Raw genomic sequence first — 23,099 nt, forward strand, 5'->3', positions numbered from 1 at the left:
ACATCAGCTCCCTGTCTGAGTGCCAGCCTCTGATCTCAAACAGGCAGAAAAGAGGCAGAATCACTCACTCCAAAGTGTTTGGAGCATCAAGAATAAAGAAAGATGGAGTGCTACACAATTTAATTCATCCGTTGCATCAATAACCCCTGAGGCGGCCGTAATGTTCTTAAACACTGCTGTGTGACTTTAATATACACACTGCATCATCACTTTGAACCCGCGCCATCAGCTGGCGGCGGCTCTGTGATGATGAGAAACACAGTAATAAGCTTCCTAACAGAGAAGAGAATGACTCCTCACCAGAAGATTCCCTACTCAACAATTTCAGACAACAGCAATCAGCGCTGCCATTTCTTCTCAGTGCTTTATGAGGACGGCGCACAATCAGAGGCGGCTGTTATCACTCACAATCCCCTCAGAGGAAACCGCTCTGACACCTGACAACTAATAAATGTGTTTGTGTTACTGAGAAAAGTGGAAGGTCCAACCAAAACCGAGTCTAAAGAAGACTGACGGGAAACCTGACCATTTTAGAAATGGATACGGGAGGTGTTCAGGTCCAGAGTCACAAGCCTCAGATTTGTGTTTCAATATGTGGAACACCTTAATGAATCTCAGCACCACCTTCAATTGTTGTCACAAAATGCCATCAACCGACTATTATCAGTTTATTGCCGAAGCTGAAATGAAAATGATGTGCAGGAACACACACACACAAATATATATATACACACACACACACACACACACACACACACACACACACGACAATAGGATCCAGGGCTTGACATAAACAAATTTGCCCCAGATGTTAGTGGCCCACAGTGTAGGAGCACTGGCCCATGGTTTTGCACACGAGAGTTCATGATATTCCACCTTGAAATCCAGCAAATAAAACTGCCTATATAATATAAACCAATCCAGAAAAAACATAAAATAGTCTATGAACCGTGAAGTTAAAAAAATAGAATCTATCAGAGGGCATTCTCAAATGTAAAAAAATTAATTGACTAAAAAGTATGCCTTGTCTGGACTGGAGTTATAGATCTAAAAATTGAAAAAAAAATGCTTGGCTCCTTTGCTAATGTTGTCACCGTGGGGTTTCCACAAAGGCAAGTTGGTTAGACTTTTAAACTAGCTTCAAAACAGCCAGGGTCTACCAGGACCAAGCATATACTTTACTTACTTGTCAGCATATGACAGATAGGCCCTGCAGATTTGGCAGAAAACCCTCATTCTTCTCTTGGTCATGACCAAGCCACGCCCATTTCTGTGGCCAGGTCGGGACAAAACCTCTCTTCCTCTTGTTCCTTTCATACAGCCTGTCTCTCTCTCCCTTAACTCATCATCACTAAGCTTCCTCTTCTGGCCAATTCCTTTAGCAAAACTCTTTCCTGGTTGTTGTCCGGGTTTGGGTGGATGTAGTTTAAACATATTTCAGTTAGAATTTCAAAGCGTTCTGTTAGATTTATGTCTTGTTCCTCTTCGTTTCCTGCAGCTTCCCGTGAATTTAAAGATGCTAAGGAACATTGCCGAAGATCGGTGATGGAAACAGCCAAATGCACGCTCCAAGCATCGACAACATACATTTCAATATGCGCAAGATTCTGCGGGAGCATGGAGAATGGTTAGGGATGGGTACTGATAAGTTTTTAATCGATATCGATACCATTATCGATTCCACTTATCGATACGATTCCTTATCCCTTTATTGATACCGCTTGTTAATTTTCTGTGTACTAAAAGTAGGCTTTAAAGGTTTTCTATGTTAACATTTTATTGAGTCTTAAAGTAAATAAATATGAAATTGGTCACTGGATCCTTAAACTCTGGACCTAAATAAACTCTACATGGTGGATCCTTGATCTCTGAATATAAATAGAAATAAACAAAATCTGCAGTTTTTGTCAAAAGCATTTCCTTTCAGACATTATTGGCATGAATGTCTTTCCATAACCTTGAGCTGAACTCTTGCAGCTGTGCTTCACGTCAGCATCAGTTTAATTCATAAAGAATGCAGGACGTCTCATTTTGGGAAGAAAAAACATTTTAGTCGATTGTAGTTTATTTTCTGTATTACAGCGTTTGGAAAGAGGAGTCATTTTATTTAAAGCGGCAATTCATTTTGACTGGACTGTGTTTCAGCAGAGAGCCACGCAGCATTTGGAGCTGTGCCAACGGAACACAGGACAATTGTCATTTCTTGACTGCCACAAGACAAGATCCCACTTAGCGACTTTAATCTGCACAAAAGTGACTCACAGTCACGATTGACATATTTTAATGGCTTTGAGAGGAGTTAAGAAGCGGACTTGCCACTTCTGAAGAGTTATTATTACTATTATTGCTGTTGTTGTTGCTATTATTATTAATATAAAAATAAATTTAAAAATATTACAATTTTTAATACATATGACTCTTTTACAACGATGAGCACTGAGCCATTAATTATTATACAGAAAATAAATGCACACAAACGTGCTGAAATGTCCACAGCTAATGCCAACTTTAACATTGAAAATGCCATAGACATGCTAACGTGTTAGCATCGGTCCCATTAAGTTATAAAATACATCTATCAACTGTTTCAGAAGACCATAACAGGTCGGTTTAACATAAAAGGGTATATATTACTCACAGACATATGCTCTTAAGGGGTTTGCTAGATGTGGTCCATGGTGCGAGACAAAAACAAACAATGAAGAAGAAGACCAAAACAAACATGGCGGACTAGAGTTTGATGACGCAGAGATGTGAAGAAATTCGACTTTGCCGCCGCAAAGTATGGTAAAATAAATAGAATTTTGCGTATTTTTGTAATGGCCCAAGCGGGCCATCATTTGATAAATTGTACTGGCCCGTAGTGGCCCGAAAGTGGGACAAATCAGCACCGGGCCAGCAGGCAAATGGCTATGTCGAGCCCTGGGATTTGATCAATTAATGTAAATAAATAAATACACACACACACACACAGTTCTTTGCAGAAATTTTTAGTATAGTGGTGCTGTTGGCAATTATCACCTGAGGCGGCAAACAACGTGCAACGCACCGGGAGACTGGATCATCCTCCGGAGGAAGCTCCAGCATGATGGTTTCAAGTTTCAGCCTTCAGTCTTTAAATATACAATTTACGAGACATAAAAAAATCTCCAAGATCAAGTTCTTATGAAAGAATGTTATTTATTGCATAATACATAACAATCAACACTCTAAATATACCAAAAGCTCTGGAATTAACTTAATTACACCATAATATTTTTACCTTTTACATACATGTTTCCAAAATATTGGACAATCAGGTACTTAAGCTCACAATAACACCCAAATCATGAGCTCATAACATTTACTGAAATTAAAAAGTTATATGACTGACATGACAGTTACATGACAGTTACATTAAAATCACAGATTTGATTAAAGAATGCTCAGGCAGTACTGCCAATTCTTCCTTTATTCATCTTGGCCCAGCTGTTGCAAGCTGACTCAAAGCTAGGGTTAGGTATCGAGAACCGGTTCTTTTCAGGTATCGTTAAGAAATGATTCAATTCAGTGATAAATATTTTTTTGCTTAACGATTCCCTTATCGGTCCTTCAGAGCAGCCGTTTTTGACGGTGTTTGTTGGGAAATGATCATTTCTCTACGTTGATTACAGACCCTGCAGCGGGTCTGTAATCAACCGCTTCTGCAGCGCGACTCCACTTTGAAGAGTGAACCAATGAAGCAATGCTTCGATCCCCTGGGTCGTTGGTTCTTTGATTCACTGCTCTTCTTAACCCCTCTCAAAGCCATTAAAATATGTTAATTGTGAGTCACTTTTGTGTTGATTAAAGTCACTAACTGGGACTCTTGTCTTGTTGCAGTCAAGAAATGAGAATTGTCCTCTGTTCAATTGGCACAGCTGCAAACGCTGCCCGGCTCTCTGCTGAGACGAGTCTGGTTGGAATTAATAACTTCAAAATGAACTGCCGTTTTAAATCAAATGACACCTCTTTCCAAACACTGTAATACAGACAAACTACAATCGACTAAAATGTTTTTTCCTCCCAAAATGAGATGTCCCACTTTCTTTATGAATTACATCCTGACGTGCAGCACAGCCAGCTAGCTATAAGAGCTCAGCTCAGAGGTATGGAAAGACATTCATGCCAATCATGTCTGAAAGGAAATGTTTTTGACAAAAACTACAGATTTAGTTTATTTCTATTTATGTCCAGAGATCAAGGATCCACCATGTAGAGTTTATTATGTCCAGAGTTTAAGGACCCAGTGACCAATTTCATATATGCAGTGAGGAAAATAAGTATTTGAACACCCTGCAATTTTGGAAGTTCTCGGGTCTGACATTTTCATCTTATGTCATCTTATGGATGACCTCTAATTTCCTGCTTTTAAACTCAGATAAAACTGAAGTTATTGTACTTGGCCCCACAAATCTTAGAAACATGGTGTCTAACCAGATCCTTACTCTGGATGGCATTACCTTGACCTCTAGTAATACTGTGAGAAATCTTGGAGTCATTTTTGATCAGGATATGTCATTCAATGCGCATATTAAACAAATATGTAGGACTGCTTTTTTGCATTTGCGCAATATCTCTAAAATTAGAAAGGTCTTGTCTCAGAGTGATGCTAAAAAACTAATTCATGCATTTATTTCCTCTAGGCTGGACTATTGTAATTCATTATTATCAGGTTGTCCTAAAAGTTCCCTGAAAAGCCTTCAGTTAATTCAAAATGCTGCAGCTAGAGTACTGACAGGGACTAGAAGGAGAGAGCATATCTCACCCATATTGGCCTCTCTTCATTGGCTTCCTGTTAATTCTAGAATAGAATTTAAAATTCTTCTTCTTACTTATAAGGTTTTGAATAATCAGGTCCCATCTTATCTTAGGGACCTCATAGTACCATATCACCCCAATAGAGCGCTTCGCTCTCAGACTGCAGGCTTACTTGTAGTTCCTAGGGTTTGTAAGAGTAGAATGGGAGGCAGAGCCTTCAGCTTTCAGGCTCCTCTCCTGTGGAACCAGCTCCCAATACACATCAGGGAGACAGACACCCTCTCTACTTTTAAGATTAGGCTTAAAACTTTCCTTTTTGCTAAAGCTTATAGTTAGGGCTGGATCAGGTGACCCTGAACCATCCCTTAGTTATGCTGCTATAGACTTAGACTGCTGGGGGGTTCCCATGATGCACTGAGTGTTTCTTTCTGTTTTTGCTCTGTATGCACCACTTTGCATTTAATCATTAGTGATTGATCTCTGCTCTCTTCCACAGCATGTCTTTTTCCTGATTCTCTCCCTCAGCACCAACCAGTCCCAGCAGAAGACTGCCCCTCCCTGAGCCTGGTTCTGCTGGAGGTTTCTTCCTGTTAAAAGGGAGTTTTTCCTTCCCACTGTTGCCAAGTGCTTGCTCACAGGGGGTCGTTTTGACCGTTGGGGTTTTTCTGTAATTATTGTATGGCCTTGCCTTACAATATAAAGCGCCTTGGGGCAACTGTTTGTTGTGATTTGGCGCTATATAAATAAAATTGATTTGATTTGATTTATGTGCATGTCCACTGTGAGAGACATAACCCAAAAAGAAAAAGAAAAAATCTGGAAATCACTATGTATGATTTTTTAAATAATTTATTTGCATGTTACTGCTGCAAATAAGTATTTCAACACCTGCCAATCAGCAGAAATTCTGGCCCTCAAAGACCTGTTAGTCCGCCTCTAAAATGTCCACCTCCACTCAACTCCACTTAGAAGCACCTATTTGAGGTCGTTAGCTGCATAAAGACACCTGTCCACCCCACACAATCAGTAAGACTCCAACTACGAACATGGCTAAGACCAAAGAGCTGTCCAAAGACACCAGAGACAAAATTGTAGACCTCCACAAGGCTGGAAAGAGCTACGGGGCAATTGCCAAGCAGCTTGGTGAAAAAAGATCAACTGTTGGAGCAATTATTAGAAAATGGAAGAAGCTAAACATGACTGTCAATCTCCCTCGGACTGGGGCTCCATGCAAGATCCCAACTCGTGGTGTATCAATGATCCGAAGAAAGGTGAGGAATCAGCCCAGAACTGCACGGGAGGAACTGGTCAATAACCTGAAGAGAGCTGTCACCACTGTTTCCAAGGTTACTGTGGGTAATACACTAAGACGTCATGGGTTAAAATCATGCATGGCACGGAAAGTTCCCCTGCTTAAATCAGCACACGTCCAGGCCCGTCTTAAGTTTGCCCATGACCATTTGGATGATCCAGAGGAGTCAAGGGAGAAAGTTATGTGGCCAGATGAGACCAAAATAGAACTTTTTGGTCTTAATTCCTAGGGATGTGAATCGTACAACAACTCACGATTCAATTTGATTCCGATTCTTGGGGTGACGATTCGATTCAGAATCGATTTTCGATTCAAAGAGCTCTGAGAAATAGTTATATTACTTAATAAAAAATGTTTATATTTAAGAAAATGCAGCTTTACAAGGTTAATCAAGTGATTCTAAAGATGTACATTTACTTATCTGCTTTGCTCATTCGGAGTTGACTGGCAGTTTAGCGAAGCGCTGGTCAGTAGTTGGCAGAGACCGCTGCTTCGCTCCTTTTAGCTCCGGGTGATGGCAGCATGTGGGCTTGCGGATTTGAAGTGTTTCCAAAGTACTTAACTTTCATTTTGCAGATTTTGCACACTGCATAAGTCATGTCAAGCTCCTTCTTACGCAGCAAATAATAAAATCCAAAATGCGCCCAAACATTTGCCTTCAGCAAAGACGGTGCTGGCTGAATTAGCTCTTCGTCCGCCATGCTAAGCTTCAGCTCACAAATGTTTGAAGCACGCCGGACCCCCCCGCCCCTCGCGGAGACGCTGTAGTACGGAAGCCGTTGCCTGACAAACAGTACACACAGTGAGTAAGAAAGGAAATGTTTAATGAAATGCTTTTTAAAAATCGATTCTTGGACATTTTGGATCGATTCAGAATCGTAATAAATAAGAATCGCGATTCAGACATGAATCGATTTTTTCCGACACCCCTATTAATTCCAATCTCCGTGTTTGGAGGAAGAAGAATGCTGAGTACCAAAAACACCATCCCTATTGTGAAGCATGGGGGTGGAAGCATCATGCTTTGGGGGTGTTTTTCTGCACATGGGACAGGACGACTGTATTAAGGAGAGGATGGGTCGTGGATGGGTCTTCCAACATGACGATGACCCAAAGCACACAGCCATGATAACCAAGGAGTGGCTCTTTAAGAAGCTTATCAAGTTCTGGAGAGGCCTAGCCAGTCTCCAGACCTAAAGCCAATAGAAAATCTTTGGAGGGAGCTCAGACTCTGTGTTTCTCAGCAACAGCCCAGTAACCTGGCTGATCTAGAGAAGATCTGTGTGGAGGAGTGGACCAAAATCCCTGCTGCAGTGTGTGAAAACCTGGTGAAAAACTACAGGAAACATTTGACCTCTATAATTGCAAACAAAGGTTACTGTACCAAATATTAACATTGATTCTCACAGGTGATCAAATACTTATTTGCAGCAGTAACATACAAATAAATTATTAAAAAAAAAAAAAAAAAAAAAAAAAAAAAAAAAAAAAATCACATTGTGATTTCCAGCTTTTTATTTTAGATTATGTCTCTCACAGTGGACATGCACCTAAGATGAAAATTTCAGACCCCTCCATGATTTCTAAGTGGGAGAACTTGCAAAATCGCAGGATGTTCAAATACTTATTTTCCTCACTGTATTTACTTTAAGACTCAATAAAAAGTTGTTGACATAGAAAACCTGTAAAGCCTACTTTTAGTACAAAGAAAATTCACAAGGGTTATCAATAAGAGAATCAATAAGGAATTGGATCGATAATGGTATCGATGTCTATAAAATCTTATCAATACCCATCCCTACTCAAAGCTGAACATTTCTGCCTCATCTCCTTCAGTGCAAATCATAATGGACCACAATGGAAATAAGTGTTTTCACTTTCTTCTGTCATCCATGCATTTCTAATGTACTGTTGATTTTGTAAGTTTTCCCACCTACAAAGAATGGAGAGGTCTGTAATTTTTATCGTAGGTACACTTCAACTGTGAGAGACAGAATCAGAATAAAAAAAAAATTCTGAAAATCACATTGTATGATTTTTAAATAATTATTTAGCATTTTATTGCATGAAATAAGTATTTGATACAATAGAAAACAGACCTTAATATTTGGTACAGAAACCTTTGTTTGCAATTACAAAGGTCAGACGTTTCCTGTAGTTCTTGACCAAGTTTTCACACACTGCAGTAGGGATTTTGGTCCACTCCTCCATACAGATCTTTTCCAGATCTTTCAGCTTTCGAGTTTCAGCTCCCCCCAAAGATTTTCTATTGAGTTCAGGTCTGGACACTGGCTGGGCCACTCCAGGGCCCAGTACCAAATTTCAACAGAAATGGAGAGCTTTCACTTGTAAAATGAGCTAGCAGTACCAGGATTTGAACCGGGCTTCAAACATGCTCCAACAGACAGCGTGAAACAAGCAAACACTTCGACATTCAGATCCGGGGCTAAAGAGCAGCCAATGCGAGTGGAAGCATGTCATCAGCCGGACCTGTGGCCCGGAGGACAGGAGAGATGTACAGTCAGTAACAGATGATGTCAGTGAAAAAAAAACAACAGCATTTGGAGGGAAAGTGCAGAAAAACAAAAACAAAACAAAAAAACAATATAACTCCTAATTGTCTTGTTTGAACAAGAGCTAAACCTGGACTGATTTGATTGTCAAATCAGAATCAAATTTATTGGCAAGTAAGTTCTCACATACAAGTAATTTGATCTGGTGTCATTGGTGCAAAAATAACAATAATAAAAAGAAAATGAAAAAAATAATTCTGGAAAAAGGAACTGGAGGAAGTCAAGGAGTAAATCTACTCTTTTAATGATTTAAATCCTGGATGAAAAACCTTCTGAATCAGTTTTTGCTGCTTTTTTTTTTTTTTTTTTTTTTACAGTGTGTAGCGTCTGCTGTTCACACTTTTTCCCCTCTCTCTCTCTCTCTCTCTCTCTCTCTCTCTCTCATTTTGATCTATTATTCTGAATAATTTACAGAGCTGTACATTTTGTAGCTGCCCCGATTATCGCTCACAAAGTCACGCTGCTCTCAAAATGAAAATGGTTCATCTGTGTTATTGCCACGCTGTTAATGCTGCGAAGGTTTGGAAACAACCGGTTAGGTTGAAAGATCAAGATATAACCCACATATCCCACACGTCAGGAATTATTCAGCTAAAATATATCTTGTATAAAATATAGATCTTGCAGTCGATTAGCAACAAGGCAAATTTTAAAAGACAGTTAAAGTTAAGTTTATTCAGTCAGCTAAGGGAAGAGGATCACGCCACCTTTTTATTTATTTTTAATGTGATTTCTGGTCCAAAAGACAAGCTTATCTTCTAGTCCATTATTTTCTTGTCCAAAATGTGGTGCTAAATTTGTTGTCTACACTTCTACAGGGATACAGTTGCTATTTATTTTAATTTATTGAGATCTTATTGTTCTCTGTTCAATTTGTACTTATTTTATTGGTATCCCGGTGTAAATTGTGCATATATAAACTACACATTTACCGCTACTTATATTAACTGATGAGATTATAATGTCTTCACAATCTTTACATTTATAAATAAAATTGATTTGATTCTGAATTTGCATCAAACAGATCATATCAGCAGTTAAAATGTGTCATTGTACATATTTCATAGATGTTTAATATTTAATTAATAATGTTGTTTATGCAGCCAACTCTCGATTAAGAAGTTAATTTAAATTTGCATCCATAATTCAATTTAAGAGTGTCTTCAATGGTTTTAAAGCGGTCTTATAAGCATTAAAGACAGCTGACTCATACCAGCAGGTATCTTCTTTTATTTCCTTTGGTTTATTTAACAGATTATCGATGATGATGATGCTGTGGCTGTCCAGGTGGCCCTATCTACATTTGTCCTCAACATCCTTGTGATCAGCAAAACCCAAGATGCAGGTTTGGACAAGCAAACAGAGATAGCCATTGAGGGAGCAGAGGTCCTTTTTGTATTTCCAATGTTGCACATGCTTGTGCCTACCTGATGGGCCTTACCGACCGAGGAGCCTACCTCGGCGGCAGAGCCGCTCGTGACTGGACTCAACTCATGTTTGTGGAGAACCTGGTGCTAAATCACTTGCAGATGACCTGATTCTAGTTAGTTAGCTTAGTTCCAAGGAACAGAAGCTCTTTCTGGAGGATACAAACAAAAAAATAGTCCTCTAAGGTTCATGATCTCAAGGTCAGCCTCCATGAGTAAAACCTGAACAGATGTTGAAGGCTAAGAGTTTCAGTGGCTTCCCTTTTGCCTTGTTCCACAGTTGTTAGTTTTACTCTGTTTGTCACGTTTACATGTCTAAAAGCCATAAGATGCGAATGACAATAGGTCTATTTCTACAGTTGGTACACTGCACTCTGCTCTCACTTGACCGTCTAAGGTTTTTTCAGGTTACACCACTACGTTTGATATTGTTGATGTATGCCTTGCTAGTTCTCCTTACTGTAAAAGACACAGTCATCTTAAGCAAAATGCTGCTTTCTCGGCTGGACAATAATGTCATTCATCATTTGTTGAGTCGTATTGACATGATATGGTTGATTTTTGGGTATTGTGACACACAGTTTTGTTTCAGTCTCAGCTGTAATATTTGTGTCAATCTGATAAGCTTTATTTGATTTGATCTTGGTCATTCTCCTGGCCACCTTCTTCTTCTTTTTTTTTTTTAAATGGAAATAATGTTGGCGAGTGTGTTTGAAGGTCCAGGTGTTTTGAAGGCAACATGTCTCTTCAGAAGTAATTTACAGGTTCACCTGTATTTCATAACGTTTTCAGCTTTCAAATACAAACGTTTTATGCAAATTGTAGTACTTGATGTTTTGCACACTAACCTTGTTAGATAATGCAGTCAAGTGGAACCTACAAATGTGTCTTTTTTTTGTGTGTGTTTTTTTGTTCATAAATCTTGGCTCCAAGGCAGCACATTGTTAACTGTCAGGATTTATTGTAAGCACATGACTTACAGACTGTCATGGACTGTGCCATGTCTTAGAAGATAAATAATCTTTTCTACGTTTTCTTAGTGAAACACTGCCATCTAGTGGCACAGTGCAACAATGTGGCTGTCGTTTTAAGTTAAGTTTCAGTTTCATTTATTGAAAAAAGAACTCGTGACCAGTACTGCTAGGCAGTCTCATCTCGTGTCCTGTGGAAGGGATATTTTTCTGTTTATTTAAGCAATCGAAGGCCATATCCGTAAGTTACGCGATTTGTGTTTGTTTTGACATTACTAGAGACTGATGTTTATGTATATCTACAGAAAACTAAATAAGACAGATTTGTTTGTGTTACAGCTAGCTTGAATAATTAGTCTGGGAAATGTGCAGGGTTTCTTTAATGGCATATTTATTCATGTGTATTGTTCAAGGATGATTTACGTTTTCTGTGGTTCAGAAACAACGACATGAACAGCGACACTGTGGACTACCGTATGAGGGTCCACGTCTTTGGCAACACCCCTTCTCCAGCTGTTGCCATTTATGGACTGAGGAGAGCAGCACAAGCTGAAGAGGGCAGGTATGGAAGTGATATACAGAGATTTGTGGAAGAGGATTTTTATGTGGACGACGCGAGGAAGAGGCAACTCTGTTCTACAGAGAGCTCGGGAAGCTCTTGCTCTGTCCAACCTACGGCTACACAAAATAGCCTCAAATAGGAAGGCTATCATGGATGCCATCCCCACCAGTGATCTTGCCAAAGATGTTCAGGACCTGGACTTGTCAAAGGACGAGATACCCTTGAAGCGAAGCTTAGGAATTTGCTGGAATCTCATTTCAGATATGTTTACATTCAGAGTTCAAGTTGATGACAAGCCATTTACACGCAGATGTGTGCTATCTGTGGTAAACAGTGTTTTTGATCCACTCGGATTCATTGCACCTGTCATAATTCAAGGCAGGCTTCTGCTCAGACAGCTGTCATCCCAAATAGGAGAATGGGATTCTCCACTTCCTGATGACAAGAGAGCAGAGTGGGAGAAATGGAGAAAGTCACTTGAACATCTGCAGGAGCTGCAAATTCCCAGATGTTACTCCTCTTTCTCTCCCTCTGGTGCCAGGTCTATTGAGTTGTGTGTTTTCTCTGAAGCTTCAGTCAGAGCTATCTCAGCTGTTGCATACTTGACGATCACCAACCACGACGACAGATGTGATGTTGGATTTGTCTTTGGAAAATCAAAACTGGCACCTCTAAGGGAGACTACATACCTCACCTTGAACTCTGCGCTGCTGTCCTTGCTGTGAGCATTGCAGAGTTTATAGTCAATGAGTTGCACCTGAAGACAGACTCCGTCACATTCTTTACAGACTCCACAATCGTTCTCGGCTACATATACAAAGAGACAAGGAGGTTTTACATGTATGTCAGCAACCGGATCCAGCAGATTAGACAGTCAACATCTCCGGAACAATGGAAATTCAATTCAATTCAATTCAATTTTATTTATATAGCGCCAAATCACAACAAACAGTTGCCCCAAGGCGCTTTATATTGTAAGGCAAGGCCATACAATAATTACGTAAAAACCCCAATGGTCAAAACGACCCCCTGTGAGCAAGCACTTCGCGACAGTGGGAAGGAAAAACTCCCTTTTAACAGGAAGAAACCTCCAGCAGAACCAGGCTCAGGGAGGGGCAGTCTTCTGCTGGGACTGGTTGGGGCTGAGGGAGAGAACCAGGAAAAAGACATGCTGTGGAGGGGAGCAGAGATCAATCACTAATGATTAAATGCAGAGTGGTGCATACAGAGCAAAAAGAGAAAGAAACACTCAGTGCATTATGGGAACCCCCCAGCAGCCTAAGTCTATAGCAGCATAACTAAGGGATGGTTCAGGGTCACCTGATCCAGCCCTAACTATAAGCTTTAGCAAAAAGGAAAGTTTTAAGCCTAATCTTAAAAGTAGAGAGGGTGTCTGTCTCCCTGATCCGAATTGGGAGCTGGTTCCACAGGAGAGGAGCCTGAAAGCTGAAGGCTCTGCCTCCCATTCTACTCTTACAAACCCTAGGAACTACAAGTAAGCCTGCAGTCTGAGAGCGAAGCGCTCTATTGGGGTGATATGGTACTATGAGGTCCCTAAGATAAGAAGGGACCTGATTATTCAAAACCTTATAAGTAAGAAGAAGAATTTTAAATTCTATTCTAGAATTAACAGGAAGCCAATGAAGAGAGGCCAATATGGGTGAGATATGCTCTCTCCTTCTAGTCCCCGTCAGTACTCTAGCTGCAGCATTTTGAATTAACTGAAGGCTTTTCAGGGAACTTTTAGGACAACCTGATAATAATGAATTACAATAGTCCAGCCTAGAGGAAATAAATGCATGAATTGGTTTTTCAGCATCACTCTGAGACAAGACCTTTCTATTTTTAGAGATATTGCGTAAATGCAAAAAAGCAGTCTTACATATTTGTTTAATATGCGCTTTGAACGACATATCCTGATCAAAAATGACTCCAAGATTTCTCACAGTATTACTAGAGGTCAGGGTAATGCCATCCAGAGTAAGGATCTGGTTAGACACCATGTTTCTAAGATTTGTGGGGCCAAGTACAATAACTTCAGTTTTATCTGAGTTTAAAAGCAGGAAATTAGAGGTCATCCATGTCCTTATGTCTGTAAGACAATCCTGCAGTTTAGCTAATTGGTGTGTCCCCTCTGGCTTCATGGATAGATAAAGCTGGGTATCATCTGCGTAACAATGAAAATTTAAGCAATGCCGTCTAATAATACTGCCTAAGGGAAGCATGTATAAAGTGAATAAAATTGGTCCTAGCACAGAACCTTGTGGAACTCCATAATTAACCTTAGTCTGTGAAGAAGATTCCCCATTTACATGAACAAATTGTAATCTATTAGATAAATATGATTCAAACCACCGCAGCGCAGTGCCTTTAATACCTATGGCATGCTCTAATCTCTGTAATAAAATTTTATGGCCAACAGTATCAAAAGCAGCACTGAGGTCTAACAGAACAAGCACAGAGATGAGTCCACTGTCTGAGGCCATAAGAAGATAATTTGTAACCTTCACTAATGCTGTTTCTGTACTATGATGAATTCTAAAACCTGACTGAAACTCTTCAAATAGACCATTCCTGTGCAGATGATCAGTTAGCTGTTTTACAACTACCCTTTCAAGAATTTTTGAGAGAAAAGGAAGGTTGGAGATTGGCCTATAATTAGCTAAGATAGCTGGGTCAAGTGATGGCTTTTTAAGTAATGGAAATATGTTCCATCCGAGCAGAACCCTGCAGATCATGGGTCAAGGTCAGTCTCAGCTGCACTCCTTGCAACCACAACCTGGTTACACGGGCCATCTTTCTTATCAAAGCCCCTCACTTGTTATCCAGTACCTGATGCACCATTCAACCTCATTGACTCCACCACAGATGTAGATGTACGTTCTACGACATCAGTGCACATTACTCAGATCTCAAAAGATCATCTGGGAGTAAAGCGCTTTGAGCGTTTCTCAAGTTTTCCATCACTCATTCGAGCAGTGGCACATTTGTCACACATTGCTCATTCCTTTGTCCATGCTGCTGCTGGGAACAGCTGCAAAGGGTGGCATCTATGTCAGAAAGCCTCTACTGTAGAAGAGCAGGAAAAGGCAAGAAAATGTGTGATCAAAGCTGTCCAGCATGAAGTGTTTGCAGATGAAATAAAATAAATCTCTGAGAAGAAAATGCTGCCATCACACAGTAAAATCAAAAACCTAAATCCAGTCATTGACAAAGACGGACTTCTTAGAGTTGGAGAACGCATATCCAGTTCTAAGCTGACTATAAGTGAGGTAAACCCTCTTATCATTCCTGGCAACCACTACCTTGCAACACTGATCATTAGACATCATCATGAGATGGTAAAGCACCAGGGTAGACATTTCACGGAGGGTGCCAGTCGCGCTGATGGATTGTGGTTGGTGGGAGGAAAAAGGCACATTCGGAGTGTACTCTTTAAATGTGTTACCTGCCGAAGGAGCAGGAGCCTGCCTTGAATTATGACAGGTGCAAATATCAGATTTGAAAGGTTGCAAACAGCTCCCCCTTTTACTTACATTGGGCTTGACATCTTTAGACCCTGGAAAGTGTCTGCACGGCGCACAAGGGGCAGTCACGCGAACAGCAAGAGATGGGCAGTGCTGTTCACATGTATGTGTGTCAGAGCAGTGCATATCAAAGTTGTTGAATCCCTATCCAGCTCCAGTTTCATCAGTGCACTCAGAAGATTCTTCTTGCTTCGTGGTGCACCAAAACAAATCAGGTCAGATCAAGGAACAAATTTCATTGGCGCCAGCAAAGAACTGGGAATGGATATACAAAACACAGATCTGGACAAGTATCTTCAAGAGCAGAGATGTAGCTGGGTATTCAACCCTCCTCACTCATCTCACATGGGTGGAGCATGGAAACGCCTTATCGGTGTTGCATGCCGTATTCTGGATTCCATGTTCTTGCAGATGACATCTTCACATCTTACCCACGAGGTCCTGACTACAGTGCTAGCTGAGGTATGTGCCATCATGAACGCTAGGCCCCTCATTCCTGTGTCACTGGATCCTGAGTCCCCACTTGTGCTCACACCAGCTATGCTGCTGACACCAAAAACAGGATTACCCCCTCCTCCTCCTTGTCAGTTTGGCAATGCGGAGCTTGTGAGACAACAATGGAGACAAGTACAAGCCTTCGCTGACACCTTTGGGAGAGGTGGCGACGTGAGTACCTCACCACACTACAAACCAGGAGCAAATGGCAGGAAAAGAGACCTAACCTAAAGGAGGGAGATGTGGCCCTCATGAAGGATCTTCAGGTTGGAAGAAATGAGTGGCCTATGGGTGTGGTGACAAAAGCAATCCCAAGTGCAGACCAACTTGTACGGAAAGTGGAGGTCAGAGTCATCCGACAAGGTACACCCAAGGTATATTCCAGGCCTATCACAGAGCTCATTCTCCTGCTGTCGCCTACAGACTTGGATGTTCCAGTCTAATGCCTGGAAAAGTGGTATGGTGTCTTTTTAGACACCATGCGGGGACTGTCTTAGACGATAAATAAGTCTTTTCTATGTTTTGTTAGTGAAACACTGCCATCTAGTGGCACAGTATATCAATGTGGCTGTCGTTTTAAGTTAAGTTTCAGTTTCATTAATTGAAAAAAGAACTCATGACCAGTACTGCTAGGCAGTCTCATCTCGTGTCCTGTGGAAGGGATATTTTTCTGTTTATTGAAGCAATCGAAGGCCATATCAGTACGTTACGCGATATGTGTTTGTTTTGACATTACTAGAGACTGATGTTTATGTATATCTACAGAAAACTAAAGACAGATTTGTTTGTGTTACAGCTAGCTTGAATAATTAGTCTGGGAAATGTGCAGGGTTTCTTTAATGTCATATTTATTTATGTGTATTGTTCAAGGATGATTTGTATATGGTAAATACTTACCTTAGCTTGTGTGATAAGAACTTGGTTGGTGAATTACATTGAAGAGTATACATTCATTGTATTCTGTATTGTTTGTTTTACAGTTTCACAGTCAAGTCATGTCCCTCAGTAAACTCAAAGACAACGCAACTTCTTCGGTCTGAGAGTCATCTCTAAGCATGTCTGATTGTTTAGCTTGCTGGATAAGCTTTTTCAAGCACGAAGAGAGAGGCCAGTATACAGACAATAAACATTGTCAATTTTGGTGAGTTGATGAGTTTACACTGCCTGCAGCTAATTTTTTTTTTAATCTTAAAAATAACTCAAAATCTGTGGACAGATACTAAACTATGTTAAATTTGATCATTTCATGAGCAAAATCAGCTTAACACAAATAAAAACTTGTTCTTATGATATTTTATTTTAAAAATGCACTTGATCTACTTTAGAAATTTAAGGCAACTTTTTGCATAAGACTGCTATGTAGATAAGGGAAGCATTGTCTTTGTATGAACTACTTAGTTTAATGTAGTAAATGCATTTTGCAAGTAAAGTCAGCTTGGGTTTCCCAGTAAGATAACTCATTTCTTTAATTATTTTAACTCAATTTTACAAGTAAAGATAAGTCTAAGTTGACTTTACTTAAAAAAAAAAAGAGCTGCATTATTTTGCAAAGTCAAGTTAATCTTACTTGAAATTTGAAGCTGACTGTACTTAGAAAATGCATTTCTTTAAGTAAAAGAATAGCCTGACTTTATCTACACAATGATCGTATGCAAAGAGCTGCCTTTATTTTTTTAAGTAAATCAGGGGTGGGGGGGTACTTTTATCAGTGTGACCAAGCACCTGAGTGCTGACATTATCTACTGACGTCAGTCACTATTGGGGACTGACGCGAACACACAGTCTCCACTGATTCAACATCACATTGCTGCACATCTTCACTTGGCTAAATACAACAACAGATTTTTTTGGTCTAAACATTTTATCTGAATTTCAGTCTACATTTTAAGGTACAATATACTAGCAAATGTCTGAAAAGACAAATATTTCTCCACAATGTAATTTCTTTTTCCCACACTTTTCCAAACCTGGAAATTACTTTTTTAATACCGTCAGCATAGGCTAGCTAAATCGTCATGGTGTGACAGGTCCTTCACTTTCAATCAGAACGAGTGTTTTACAGTGACCGGAGACAGGTGGTTACAATGCTGCTCACTAGCTAGGGCCAAAATAGATGAGATCTCTATTTCATTCAAATAACTGAATTATGCAACACAACACATTTTTCATCTGTATTATCAATGTTTTATTTCCAAATACTGGTATCAGCTCCCAAACAATCCATATCGGTCAAGCTCTACTTAAACATGCCTACAGTGAAGTGAAACTCCTTCAGAATAGCAAACAAAATGCCTCAGTTATGGCATCTCGGCTTAGCCGTTACACTGTCCTATTGCGCAGGAAAATCAAAATGCTGGGCTCTGTGTCCATATAGGACTGACTGCATAACAAATGAACTTTTTTCAATAAATCAGGGGATGGATACATGAACATTTCAAAGTCACTGAATATGTCTGACTTCATTTACATGAATCATTAAGAAACACAAACTGTGTGTAAATCTGTCTGGAGTAAACAGTCCTCAAAAATGGAGTGACCATCCATACAAGAAGGAGACTAGTGAAGGAAGCCACCAATATGGTCAGAGCACTGAATGAGTTACAGAATTCTGTGGCTGTGACTAAATGGTGCAGCACAGTGCAACTTTTGTTTATTGCATCACCAGTTATATGGAACAGAGTAGGATTTTCTGTAAAAGATGATGTGAAATTTCACCTATTTTTGTTTAGTTTTTCTAATCATAAAATTCTCTCTGTGCTGTGTGACAGTCAGTAGACATGGAGGACTTTCTGATAAAGAGCTTATTCAAATCTGATGGGGGCACAAAGATATGTGGCCAACTTGAGCACCACATATACTCTCATCCCTTCATCATCCCACTTTAATTTCAGTTATACGTATAACGTCTAAATAGATCCTTGTCGTTTGATTGGTGCTTTGTATGTCACTTGATATTGATCAGTCGTACAATTTGCCATTTTGTCTTGTATCACGCCTGAATGGATCCTGGTCATTTGATTGGTGCTTTGTATGTCACGTGACATGCATTATTCGTCCCATTTGCATTGCGTTGTATTTAGCGTGGAATCTGGTTCCATTTACAGTGCAAATTTGGTTCCATACATTTTATACCATTGCACGCTTCCACCAATGCACCCACTCACACCAGTGGGGACGGTGCTTAGCTTTAAAACAAACATGGCGAAGTTTGTGTTGCTAACAGGCCGCGATTTGAAAGAGCTAATTGATGGCGCCGGTTCTTCTAACACACACAAAAAAAACATATCCACTACACTGTAAACTGTCTGGAGGTGTTTGCAGGACTCGCTGGGACGTCTCTAGCTGAAAAAGAAGTGCTGACAGATAAAGAGCTCAACAAATTCCTGATGCGATTTTTCACTGGAAAACAGGCAGCAGTCTGTACATAAAGTCAGCGCACGGCATCAGCTATGGACTACATCGTCAGGATTGTTTTTGAACTATGTGACTGTTTTTGCAAGTTGACTGAGAAAAAGTTTGGATTGGATTGGACTGCTATTTAAAGTTTGTGTTGGACTGTTTGGCACCTCTTGTCCTCAAGGACCAGTGACGCACACTAAAATGTAAGTGCCTTTACTCGTTTATAAATTAATAAAATATTAAATAACAAGGATCCATTTTAGGCACTATATAAAACAAATAATGAATGTTTTTTCATTTGTGCAATGGAAAGAATTCCAGTGTCCATTCTTAAGAAGTGCAAGTTTGGTTTAGGGGCAGAGAATTTTAACAGTTTCACAGGGTGAGACTTGCATGCAGACAATATGCACATGTAGAAATCTCAAGCAGTAAATATGCACATGAGGTCAGAGAAACTAAACAGGGTACAGAAAAAGCTCTGAGCACAGAGGGAGTGTTGCTTCATTCTCTGCATTATATATTTACAAAGAAAATCATCCTTGGCTGCTTTACTAATGTGTAAAATCCAGTTTATACCATCTTAGTTTTACATACCTCAGTCAAAACAGGCCGACTTGACTGAGTCGAGATAACTTGTTAAAAATTAAATAGTCAAAAAAAATCTTATTTTTGTTTTCTTACAGTGCATCTTCCCAAACCTTTATTTTTGTGCTTCCTATAAACACCTCTGTCCAGGTCAATGCAACAACACCAACGGTCATATGACAGCAACAGCTTCAGCTTGATGACAAAATAAGACCTGGCCTGGAGGACCTGTAGTTCCTGCCAGTACTCTAGAGCATAGGTGTCAAACTGATTCCAGATTAACATCACTTTGAGCAGATGGAATCAGTTAATCAGTGAAATCACCTGGTGCAGTGGGTGGTTACAAAGAAAACCTGTACCCTCTTGGCCCTTTCTGGAATCAGTTTGACACCTGTGCTCTAGAGGAACAGGAACTTTGACACCGACTGGTCTGATGCAGAAAAGGGGGCTTCTATCTACGTGGAGTCCACAGCCGCATCTGCTCACAGACTGAGCCCGCTTCCACAGCTCACACTCGGCGGCAGCAGTGGGAGCCAAAAACACGCATGAACCCGAGCTGCCTAACAAGCACTTGGCCAGCACTCTCAGATGAGCAGCAGCAGCACCCTGAGCCCTTCAGAGCTGTGTGGAAACTCCCCTTTAATGACAATGATGCATCAGTCTGAAAGCAAACCTTATTTTTTAATGCTAAACAGACACCCTAAAGTCCCCCAAAGACGTGCAGCACCCTGCTTCTGTTTGTCACAATGACTAAAAAAAAATGAAAGAAAGAAAGAAAAAAAAAAAGCATTTTCTTCTTACCTGCAGTTTGGTGGTGGATCCAACGTGATGTCAGCCAACTCCTTCTGAATTCTGCAAAAGAAAACATGATATAACTCAGACTGTCTTCAGTTGAAGTCTGATCAAATCAAATCCAGTCAACACAAACTCAAAACACCAATAAGAGAAAAGATAAAAAGCAACAGCAACTTTGCAAACAATCCAACAGAGTGTCAAAGTCAAACTTCCAAGATTCTCTTCAAAGGGGTCATGATGTGTTCCTGTCCCCATCCCGGCCCCCGCTCACGCCACTCCCTTCCCCCTGCAGGGCTTTAGCTGTGGCAGCCCCCCCCACCCCAAGCTGGCTGCGCGACCACGTGTTGCTGCGGCCCCCCCGCACTCACATTTCCTCCAATTGGATGACAGACTGTTGTGTGCCATTGTTATGTTCAACTAGTAATAATTGAGAATTGATTGCTGTATATTTGTCTGAGGTAATTGGGTGTGAAATAAATTGCCCTTTTAGGGATCAATAAAGTTGTCTGAATCTGAATAAAGCTATACACAAACACCACTCAACTACAAGGATGTTCCTCAGAGAGCATCTCGTCAACAAGAGCACCACGATTACAAATAAATCATCCAGAGAAAACTTAATGGTTTATGCCGCGTTTACCCATAGGCAGGACACGTTACGAATGTCATTTTTCTGTCATTCTTGACATTTTTAACGTGAGTTAACGCATCTGAATAAGCTTATAAACAGTGCGGGTCGGTGTGTGAAATTTGTCAAGTATGTTTTTTGCTGTCAAAAAAAAATCTTCCACGACTGTCACGCACCACCCTCATCTTGCCTCATGTAGTGAAGTTCGTAACTGAGCGTGTTGATCCATCTTGATTAGTGGTGATCCTTAATAGAGGGTGACAGTGTTCATAGTGGTTCCTGTGATGGTTCGTGGAGCCCATACTGTCATGCATCATTAAGATTGTCACGAAAACTGTCAAGTTTTGACACAAATTGTAACACGGTGTCACATTTCATTGCGCGCCATGACTCACTTCTCTCATGTGCGCACAATTAAACCCTGCTGCACCGCGTTGTTTCATTGCTGCAGTTTGCCAAAGAAGGACAGTGACGCCAAGTCGGCTAAGTCTCGTTCCAATGCTCCTCAGCACTCTCCCGCAGGTGTTCCACCTGCTGTTGTGCCTGATGTTCGGGAGAACAAGTCTGATCCAGAGGAGAGCCGCGTGCAGCCAGACACCTGGCTCTCGCCATCTCATGCTCCTCTTATCTGCACCACTCCATGGCACACAGCCCAACTAAGCGGGCAATCATGAAGTTCATCTTCTGCTGTGGATTCATCTGGATGTTGAGGAGCAATCTGGAGCAATTTGAACTGTTCAGCAGCTGAGAGTAGCATGAATATGGGGGTGTGTGAAGCCAATTCAGCTGATTCACAACATTCCTGACACAACGTAACAATGAACAGAGCAGAACATTATTATTGACCGTGTGTAATGGTTCATGATAATTTGCCAGCGTCATGTGTCATTAATCATAACATGTGGTAACAGGTTGCAAAGGTTCCTGAGGACTCCTGATACATCTGCCCCAAATCATCACATTCATGATCAGCAGCTACAAATGCATACTTCATGGCATTCGTGACTTGTCGTCATTATGTGTAATTACATTACATTGTATTTGTATTGTACATTACATTACATTAAAGTGCATTACATTTCAGACCAAACCTACTATCTTGAGCCTGTTTTACAGAAATAAATCCAGTATTAGGAGGAGTCTTGTTTTTCTCCAAAAACATACTAAAAACAGACTATGGGATTAACATAATGTCTTAGTTTATTTTGTGGAGTATAAATTGTAGGACCTACCCAATTATAAAAGAAAAAAAAATACATAAATTATAATCCAGTGCAAAAAAATAAATAAGTTGGATTTCTTCTGAAGTGGAGAAAGGACCCCCCGAGTGGCCATTGGGGTAAAAGGAAAAAAAAGAGAAATTTCTTTGCATGACGTCATGGCTGCAGCACCCAGTGGGGGACCTGGGTGGCCTCCCCCAGAAAACTGAAATATGACATGCAATTTGGAGCAAATAACAAGCAAAATGAGAGCTATTTCTCAGTCCCATTTTAGTCATAAAAAGCATATTTTCCCATATTGGCAAGATGACAGAACTAATTAGAATATGGTGTTATTACTATCTGATATGACCCCATATTCACACTGGACTGTTACTGTTCTCTCTCTACATTTATCTAAACATTTACTTCAGTAATTTGTGCTTTCATAACAACAGAGAGTGTCTGAAAATAAACCAAAATAAGATTTGGTAGAAGTAAAGCTGCACCTAATGTTCATTTAGTCAGCAATATACAACCCCAATTCCAATTAAGTTGGGACGTTGTGTAAAATTTAAATAAAAACAGAATACAATGATTTGCAAATCCTCTTCAACTTATATTCAAGTGAATACACCACAAAGACAACAGACTGGGGTCTCTGTTGTTGTATTTTGCTCTTCATAATGCACCACACATTTTCAATGGGCAACAGGTCTGGACTGCAGGCAGGCAGGTCTAGTACCTGCACTCTTTTACTACGAAGCCACGCTGTTGTAACACGTGCAGAATGTGTCTTGGCATTGTCTTGCTGAAATAAGCAGGGACGTCCCTGAAACAGACGTTG

The 23,099-nt window shown here is 40.3% G+C and overlaps 1 protein-coding gene across 1 annotated transcript in view; it reads right to left on the minus strand.

The window, feature by feature from the left end:
* Positions 1-23,099, minus strand: part of LOC117502056 (ubiquitin-conjugating enzyme E2 E1) — a 90,268-nt gene that overhangs the window by 7,352 nt on the left and 59,817 nt on the right. The window contains exon 3 of the mRNA XM_034161045.1: positions 20,432-20,482. Coding sequence (XP_034016936.1) covers positions 20,432-20,482 — 51 coding nt within the window. The remainder of the gene's footprint in view (positions 1-20,431; positions 20,483-23,099) is intronic.

The sequence above is a fragment of the Thalassophryne amazonica genome, chromosome 20 (assembly GCF_902500255.1).
Source record: "Thalassophryne amazonica chromosome 20, fThaAma1.1, whole genome shotgun sequence".
NCBI classification, from domain to species: Eukaryota; Metazoa; Chordata; class Actinopteri; order Batrachoidiformes; family Batrachoididae; genus Thalassophryne; species Thalassophryne amazonica.